The sequence below is a fragment of the Mastomys coucha genome, chromosome X, assembly GCF_008632895.1.
Source record: "Mastomys coucha isolate ucsf_1 chromosome X, UCSF_Mcou_1, whole genome shotgun sequence".
In the NCBI taxonomy this organism is placed as follows: Eukaryota; Metazoa; Chordata; class Mammalia; order Rodentia; family Muridae; genus Mastomys; species Mastomys coucha.
In genome coordinates, this window is record NC_045030.1 from 52,858,733 (window position 1) to 52,868,389 (window position 9,657).

At 39.1% G+C, this 9,657-nt stretch overlaps 1 protein-coding gene across 6 annotated transcripts in view; it reads right to left on the reverse strand.

The window, feature by feature from the left end:
* Positions 1–9,657, reverse strand: part of Enox2 (ecto-NOX disulfide-thiol exchanger 2) — a 289,193-nt gene that overhangs the window by 49,094 nt on the left and 230,442 nt on the right. For all 6 annotated transcript variants that reach the window (XM_031357671.1, XM_031357605.1, XM_031357448.1 and 3 more), the window contains 2 exons: positions 9,144–9,299; positions 1,725–1,931 (listed from right to left, as the gene is read on the reverse strand). In XM_031357671.1, coding sequence (XP_031213531.1) covers positions 1,725–1,931; positions 9,144–9,299 — 363 coding nt within the window. The remainder of the gene's footprint in view (positions 1–1,724; positions 1,932–9,143; positions 9,300–9,657) is intronic.

Sequence of the window (9,657 nt, forward strand, 5' to 3'; positions counted from 1 at the left end):
CTGTGCCCCAGTGTAGGGGAATGCCAGGGCCAATAAGTAGGAGAGGGTGGGGTGGCAGTCATGGGGAGTGGGGAGGCAACAGGGGTTTGTTCTTTTGTTTTTGTTTGTTTGTTTGTTTTTTGGAGGGGAAACTGGGAAAGGAGAAATCATATGACATGTAAATAAAGAAAATATCTAATAAAAAAAACTTAGTTGCTACAGCTTTCAATGTATACTAACAGGCATTCCAACTCTCTCTCATGTCTGCTTAATGCACAAACTACCACTTGGGGTGTCTTGACTGTTTGTCAAAGCTTTCCACTTTTTTTTTTTTTGTAATTTTGCTCATATGTTTCTCTGTTCTACTGTTGTCTTAGCTACTCTTCTATTGTAATAAGACATGACAACCAAAAAAACCTATAAAAGAAAGAGTTTATTGTGCCTTACAGTTTCAGAGAGTGAGTTTCTGATCATCATGGTGGGTAAGATGGAAGCAGGTAGGCAGGCAGAAAGGCACCAAGATGGAGTGGTAGCTAAGAGCTTACATCCTTATCCACAAGTAGGAGGCAGAGAGAGCTAATTGGGGAGGTCATAGGCTTTCCAAACCTCAAAATTTCCCCCATTTACACACCTGCTCCAACAAGACCATACCTCTTAATCCTTCCAAAATATTTCCACCAATTGGGGACCAAGTATTCAAACATATGAGATTATGGGGCGCATTATCATTTAAGCCACAACAGCAGTTCACCAACAAATATCTTCTTTTTGTTAAAGGCATGGTGCAACAGCAACCTTTCTGTGCCCACAAGATGGTTCAGTAGGTAAAATAAACTTGCTGTCAAGCCTAAGGACCTAACTTTGATCCTCGAAACTCAAAAAATAGAAGGAGAGAACTGATTCCTGTAAATTGTCATCTGACCTCCACATACAGGCCATGGCAAGCATGCCAGCATACAAATGCGCACAGACACATGCACAGCAGATATATGTTAAATACAATTAAAAATTGATTTTTCTGCATATCCTTGTTAGGATTCAGAAAATAATCTTATTTTTCCATCCTCCTTTCACACCCTTTTTAGTTGTTTCCTTTCCCTATGGTATTTGTTACTGTCATCATCATTGGTATAGCAGTGAGTGTGCCTTATCAGATGGATGCAGAAGCATGACTTCTAGAATTGTGTTATAGACATCATGTTAAAGTGAAGTACCAAGTACTGAGGGAGCTCTCATGAGAGGGTGCCTAAACCATCTTGGAATCAGATTGGACAGATAAATTAGAGAAAGTTTCCAAAGACTTCATACTTGAGCTGTAGCACCAGGTTATTAAGATGTATATGTTTGTGTGTGTGTGTGTAAATATGTGTATGTTTGTTTATATGTATGTGTGTTGGACTGGCATAGGCAAAGTAATTACAGCAGAGGGACAGACATATAGCATTGTGGCACATTCTGGGACCTAGAATTTATTGTATATTTGGGACATGTGTGTAGGAAGAATTGGGATGTGACAATGAGATGCGGATCCTATCGTCTAGGTCTTTTATGCCACAAGACATGTAGAAGTGTTGATGGCTTTAAGGAGGAAGCCTGGAGAAGAGGTAACATGCCTTTTCCATTTTTTTTTTAAGGCAAAGGGAGTCCCTTTTAGCTTACACACTACTGTTAATGACTCAAATGACTCTGGTCTCAGATCTCTGCATTGTGCCCAATGAGCACCACTGACACATATCAACACTTACCAGACAGATAGAGGGCCTTGTCCACCATGTATTCCTCAGCGAAGCGAATGTGACAGAAGTTCTTTTTGCTTTTCCGAATAGCAATAATCTCTCCACACTGCTCAAACATTTCCACAATGATCTGCTCTGTCCCATTTTCAGGCAGGCCACCCACAAACACTGTCTTACAGCCTGGTGGTCTTTCTCGTGTTGCAGGTGGTGGGAGATCTAAATTTAAAGGCAAAAAGCATCTGAAATAACAGCACTCACTTTCATTCTTTGAAACCTGGCTTTTTTTCAGACACAGCCCTATTGCCCCTCCCCAAAACTTTAGCTCCCATGGTGCTTATCTCTGCTCTACTGAAAATTTATTACATGAACCTGAAAAGCACTGGTGACTATGATTGCTATGGAACAAATGCCCTTTCTGTCTCTTTGTCTCATCTTGAGATCTTTAGTCTAGTCCCCTACTTTTGTTGTGATAAGCCAGTGATGCTGTTATTATTTTTGGCCATATGTATTAATAATAGGGTCAATCTCACTTAGATTAACCAACACATTCAGCAATCTGTCCACCAGCGGTCCCTGATAATCTGCTTAGTCCAGGTGGCAGTTACCACACTCTATTTATGTTTATTGAAAGAAGTGGGTCATGACTAATTTGACAATTACAAGGTGAATATTTACAAAAGCATTTATAGTTGTTAGAATGACACAGTTAAACAAATTAGAGTACAAAGCATTCCTTTTATATTTTTGAGGATTTAAAAACTATAAATAAAAATAAGCACTTCCTCTAGTTTCCTGCAGGAGTAGTCAGCCCCAAAGCCAATCTTGCACCATTTAGAAGGGGTATAAGACAGCAGAGACTCAAAGCTTGCCTGGAAAGCCATTAAAGAAAGTGAGATAAATCTTGCCACTGAGAGTCATTAAAGACCTCCCCAATGAGATGATTCTCCATCTGCTGAAAAACTTCTTTCCATTCCTTGTATATATAAAACTTGTTGGATCCATCACCTCCATGTTACTCTTTATATGTGTCAAAGCATTTTTAAAGTCAAATCCTATAGTTCAAACCTCAACAAAGCAAAGCATGCTGGCCATGTTTTATTTCCTTCTCTTTTAGTTCATGTTGGCAAGGATTTACTTTGTGTAATCCATTCTTTCCATTCAGCTCTCAACAATTCTCTCAGCTCAAGATTTAGAGAGCTCAATAATCAGGGATTCCAGCTCCCCTGTGAAAACGAATGAGCCTCCTTCACAGATGAGAATGAAGCGTCTGGCAAGCAGGTGATTCGGAGCTACCTTGGTTAGCATTAGCCCTACTTACTTCGCTGGGCTCCTGCTGCACATCTTACTGGCGTGGCTGAAAAGATGGAGATTGTCATGATGACCTTTCCCACTTATGTAGTTGATAAAGAGCATGAAGGAAGAACTTAGAAATGGCTAACTTTTGAATTCTGTAATTTTAAGAACTCACTATTTTATTTTTTTCCTTAAGTGTTTCATATGAGAGGCTTAGCGGGAAAGAACTCTATTGAGTGAGCAGGAGTCTGAACTTTCTTACTTATGGCTATTAAGTGAGGTTGTTCTTTAGCAGAAAGGTAAGAAAGGGCTTGAGAATTGCTTTAAACTTAGGCTTTTGAGTTTTTAACAACTAGACAATAGTGTAACCATCATAATTCCAGTTATTCTCAACTCTGGAAGCATGAAAGAATCAACTTAGGAGTTAAGCAAATAATAGCTGGTCCCATACCTATAAGGTTGATTTAATTACTTCTGGGTACATTCTATACTTTATTTTAGCTTATCAGTCAGACTTAGAGTGTAGGTAAGGTTCAGAGCCACTAAGCATTCTAAACTTGTGATATTACGGAGGAAAAGACTTGACTAAATGAAATGTCTCATTCAAGGACACCACATTAGATAAAGACATCTTATTCTTGGAACAGGGAAACCTGCACTTAAAGCTTATTCCATATTTGTTTTGGCCATGGAGAAATTACAAAGCCTATGAAAACTTCTGTTTTCAATTTATTCAATAGGGATACCATTACCTAATTTAAATGTATTTTTTTTAGCATTACTATTGATATACTACATTGTCCATCTTGGATGTTGTGCAAACCCTAGTACTTTTTGGCTTCCTAATAAACAGTAGCTTCTTCAATGTTAATTTTTATTATTGAACCCATATCTGTTAACTCCCAATCAGAGGCTTTTTAATATCTTACCACAAGTCTGAAGTGTATTGTTAGCGAGGACCTAGACTTGCGAAATACAACCCCCCTTGATTTACCCAGATAAATCTGAGCTTGAGGAAGTTATGGCCATCAAGGTGCATGCAGCTTTGACCAGAGGATACAACCAGGCACGGTATATACACATAATGAATTTTCAAGACCCTCTGTTTAGATAGACTCATTTTCAGACAAAAAGCTTTAGAATAATATCTTATGTTAGAATAAAAAAGGCTTCTGGAACTTATTGTTAAAGGAGCTGCATGGTAAATAATATTTTGTGAAGCAAATATCACCTTAATTACATGACTTGAATTTACTTTATGCCTACTGACAGACTAAGGACTATATGGTTACTCTGGAAGTTATATACCATACCCAGAATGCAAATGTTCATCCCCTGACTACATTTGTGGGGCTTAAGATGTTTTGATGAAGCCATTATTCAGGTGCTGTGATTCTTCTATGGCAACTTCTGTTAAGTAACAAAGCATAAATAATGTTAAGAATGCCAGGGATGAATCTAATTTCCTTAAGTAAATATGGGAGGCCTTTTTGATACCATTTGCTGAAATTTAAGTGTATGCCTGTAAGCAGGGAAAAGGGTACTCTCTTCATTAAAGGATAGTATCTGTTTTTAATTAACAGTTCAATGCTTTTGTTTTCTAGGCCCGATTTCCCAATCCACTGCACAGCAGGGCAGTGAATAAATTTAAACTCTACCAATTCATCAGGTAATGTGCTAGGCTGGGTAGTGCCTAAATCATCACTCAGTATGAAGACAAAGAAAAGTTCATGTAAAGATTCAAGATAATTGGGAGAATAAAGAACGAGTCTTTGGAAATAGAAAAGGAGGAACATCTAGCAATTGTAATTGCATCCAAGCGTCCACTCTGGGAAGCTGTGGTAAGACTATCAATATTAGTAAGATCAGAGTCCATTGCTGGCCTTTGAGAAGGGAGGAAGAGAACACCACAAATGACCCAAGTACCATTTGCATGACATCCTGCTTTTCAGAGGAGCATCGGAGAACACTCAGTTGGTTTGTCAGAATGTATGCAATGAGAACTCTGGGAGTAGATTTTATTAGACAGCCCAAGAGCGAAGGCCTTCCAGATAATCAGTAGGGGTCAGATGCATTTTTAATGTAATCCCAGCTAATGGGAAACAATCAGAAGGCTGGCAAACTGTTATTAATGCTCAATTTACTCATTTATTTTAATTCTCTTTATAGACTCCAGCCTTCAGAGGCAAAATGGGTTCTGTCTCTTTTGATGTGGTGAAATGAAAACCAGTGTTTCCTTTTTGTGGCTCCTGGGTGTTTTCACACAGAAGGCAGATGACATTCCCTCAGTCATTCTTCATTCACTGTTCCTTCCAAAAGATTCAAACAGTCACCTGTCCGTACAGGTGTTACCGCTGAAGTGAAAATTCCAGACTGACTTCCCTAGATGGTATTGCTCTCTTCTCTTGGGAACAAACCATTAAGTGAGAAGCAGTAATCAGTTGCTAGCCAACCTGTGGAAAAACTGGGTGGGCTGCAGGCAGCAATCTTTTGCTGTACTCCAAGTCCTGGAAACAGGAGCCTGGTGCTAGGTCTGCTCCCCTTTAGTAAATTTCACTGAAGTTTTCGATTAGGTCTCATCTTACCTAGTCTAGATCAAAGTGGTTCACTTACGTACCAACATCTCATGGCTAAAATGAGGTAGAAAACTGAGCTATGAAATGAGGCCTGTGTTATTTCATAGACAAAGTACTCAACTATTAATGTATTCTGCATAATCTGCCAAATGTAAAAAGCTCCATGTGTTATAATTCAATCCTCTTTTGATTTTCTAGTGTATTTGAGGTATTTAACACTGAGAAATATTTATAGTGGTAGCTTTTTAAAAGGTAGTAATCAGACTTTTATGGCTGAGTGAAGCTAGAGGTATCTAGGCTCATCTAACCAGGTAGCCTTAGTTTACAGATAAACAAACAGAGACAAAAATGTAGTAAAGTGATGGGCCAGGGCCTCATAGCTCACTAGTGACAGAGCTGAGAGTGGAGCATAAACATCAAGTAGACAATTGAGCACTGGGGCAATGAAGGTTGTTAGTTGTCTTAAATGAGGGACATGCTCTTCTAAGAGCAAAAGCATCACGGAGGACTTAAGTGGGAAGAGGGGAAGAACTGCAAACACCACACCAGGCACAAATGAAGTATCTGGAGGATTTCTGCTGGGAAGGAATACACAGAATTTTATGCATTCTGTTTGTCTGTCTGTATGTGTGTGTGCGTGTGTGTGTATGTGTGTGTGTGTGTATGTGTGTGTGCGTGTGTGTGTATGTGTGTGTGCGTGTGTGTGTATGTGTGTGTATGTGTGTGTGTGTGTGTATGTGTGTGCTAGATGTTGATATTCCTCTATTACTGTCTTAACACCAGCCTATTTTGGAGATAGGGTATTTCACTGAACCTGAAGCTCACTGATTGGCTGTACTGGTTAGCCAGCAAGCCCCTGGGATCTACCTGCCTCTGTTTTCTAGTACTATGGGGTCATACCATACCCAGTTCTTCTGTGGTGCTGGTGATCTGAACTACGGTCCCCAGGCTTGCATGGCAAGCACGTTTTTCTTAGAACCTAGCCCCTTCTTTCTTTTTTACTATTTTGAAGTGTTTGGCTTCCTCAGCATGTAGCATTTTGATATTCTTTAGCTGGCTGCTCTGAGTCCTTCTTCTTCCTTTAAATCAGTTAAGCTTTCAAGCAGGGTAAGTGGCTCCATAGTATTAAATACAGCAGACAGAAAAAGTAAGGAATGAAATGATTCCATTGGATTTAGCATGTAAATACAAATTTATTAGAAGGATTTACTACAGATTTAATTTTGGTACCTCCCATGCTAAAGTAATCAAGAAGAAAGTACATTTGGAGCTGGGCTGGAGGTAAGAGTGTGAGGTCAGAAGTAGTTGAACTTGACTAAAGGGTAGGCCATGTGGCAAGTAGAAAAGATGTACTGAAAACAGCCATGAAGGAAAGGTTTCTGAGGTCAGTAGTTAGACCAGTGGTTCTCACTCAACTTGTGGCTCTCGACTTCTTTGGTGGGGGTCAATAACCCTCTCACAGAGGTATCCTAAGACCATTAGAAAACACACATAGTTACAGTATGATTTATATCAGTTGCAAAATTATAATCCTGAAGTAGCAACAAAAAATAATTTTATGTCTGGGGGCCATCATGACATGAGGAACCGTATTATAAAGGGCTGCATCATTAGGAATGTTGAGAACTACTGAGTTAGACTATGAATTGAGAGCCTCAGGGTAAGATTTTATAGTATCCCCACACTATTTATGTGGACAGCATTTGGAAAGAGAGTCTGGTGGGACAGGAGAAGGAAATAATGTAAATTTATTTTCTAATAAAGCAAAAGGAGTTAGTAGCAGTCTGGATGGTGACTAAAGACAGGGATTATGTCTGAGTAGTAGGATCTTAGCGCTGAGACAGACTTTAGAGTCAGAGGCCACTGAATCTAAGAGAATATACCAGCGTCAGGAAGGAATAAGTAGTGCGGCTTTTAATGAAAGCCTTATAATAAATTAGGTTTGCTTGGCCCAGGAGGTGATAAGGGGTTCAAGTCACATCAACTGCCTGCTTTCCTGTCTTACCTTCACAAAAACAAGTCTCCACTGTTAATAAAGTGGCATAATTGCCACACTTGCAGCAAAGAATTAAGAGACTGATGCCTTAGTGAGAGATTTTTTTTTTATACACAATTAATCTGAGTACTTCCCTTTGAACAAAATCCATTTCTAAAAAGCAAATAAACCACCAGTTTGATTTAAGCTTCATGGGAGTGTTATTTTTGAATTCGCTTCTAAAGCAGATTCATTCCCAGAAGCCACTCATTTACTGACATTAATTGCCCTGTCAGCCTTCCTTAGTACAAAGATGAAGAACTAAATGGGCTGTTGTGTAAAATGTTGCCCTTCTTATTCTGTAGCCCTTACAACCCACAACCAAGAAATCATGGCTGCAGGTAGAAAGAGATGAACACATATTTGAGAAATTTACTTATTTCTTTTCTAAAGAATATGAAGCTACAACCTCTTTAAGACATGTTTTGACATGCATTCCAAGACTGCTTAATAATGTGGCCTATGCATTAAAAATACTAAACAAAGCAAAAACAGGACATTTATCTGATTCTTTGGAGACTTAGAAACTGGTCCCTTAAGCTGAGCACCAATTGCACCAACCCTGGATATTACAGGTTATGCATCATCCTGTTACCTTAAGCTTGACTGAAATACTGAAAGTCTAGGACAGGGTGATCACACAATACATGAATGATTAAATCAGCAGGACTCTGCCTCATCGGCTTTAGCACTGGCAATGTCTACATTCATGGGTTGTTTTTACATGATAAAGGAACATCAGGGGATGTACACCTTTCCATGACCTAAACACAAAATGGTAAAGGGGGAAAAGAGACATGACATGTATTGGGATAGTAGAACTAAGAGTAAGGTATAGGTTTTAATGGCATTCGTTGTCCAACTATGCATAAATCCAATATCCAGGAATGTCTATGGGAGTTGTAAAGAAAGGGCTATAAAAATATATCTTATTCTTTATTCCTTAATTGTCTTTGGAATAAAATACCCTTTTTCTAAATTTAGTCCTCTTAGATGCTGGCCTCCTAGGTTTCTTATTAGTCTAAAAAGATGTACCCTGTTAACAACTCAGTTAAAAAATCGAGGGCATTAAGCTAATTTTCACTTGCAGAAGTGACCAAGAGGACCTGTCAAGCCAATTCTGACGGATTCTAAAACCATCTTGGTTATGAGCAGGTCACACTAAATAGAATGGTCCTGGCAGCATCTGATTCATGATGAACTGATTCGTATTTATGGTAGGGGATGAAATATTTGTCCAAAGACACATGTGGAAGGTTCCTATTTATCTTGATGAGTCAAGTTCATTTGATCTATGGTCTAAATACCCAGATGATTTTTTTTTTAAACAGCTCTAATCGAGGCACTACAGCAGCAGTTTTCTCGATATGTTGTGCAGTGCCATCGGGACTCCAGGGAAAAGACTAATGAGGCTTCGGTCATGTGTAGGAATAGCTTCTAATAATTTAGTATATGGATCTGAAGAAAAGAGTTTAACTACCAGCACCAGCACCACAACCACCACCAAGAAAAGCAGGCTAGTACTTGGGTTGGGAGGGAAGAGCGTGCAGCTTTTGCAGTGTATGATCTCCTTTACTACAGGCATATCTGGAGGAATTGGTGGAGGTACTATTCCCAAACCAGGCATCATGGGAGTTATTGGTGGTATTCCAGTCATCATTCCAAGGGCAGGATCAAAGTCTGAAAAAGTAGACAAGAAAAAAAAAAGACAATAAATGATAGCAGGCAAGGTCAAACGCAGGCAGAATGTTAAACACAAACATCAAATCAAAGCCATCAAGCAGATGCCTCTTCATAGTTAAAGTTCTCAGTCTTAATTGTCATATAGCTGGATACTTTTCTTTCAGGATATAGGCATTATTTTGTTTGATCTCAGCCGACTTAGACTTTACATGTCAGTTTGATATTCAGTATCTTTTATAACATTGCCGTGCCTTGTCCAAGGATCACATCTCACTAGTTTTCAGTACAGATTCTTGGCTCCATTTTGGCAAAGCACCTTGCTTTCCCTGGTACCTTTTCTATCCTCTTACAGTAT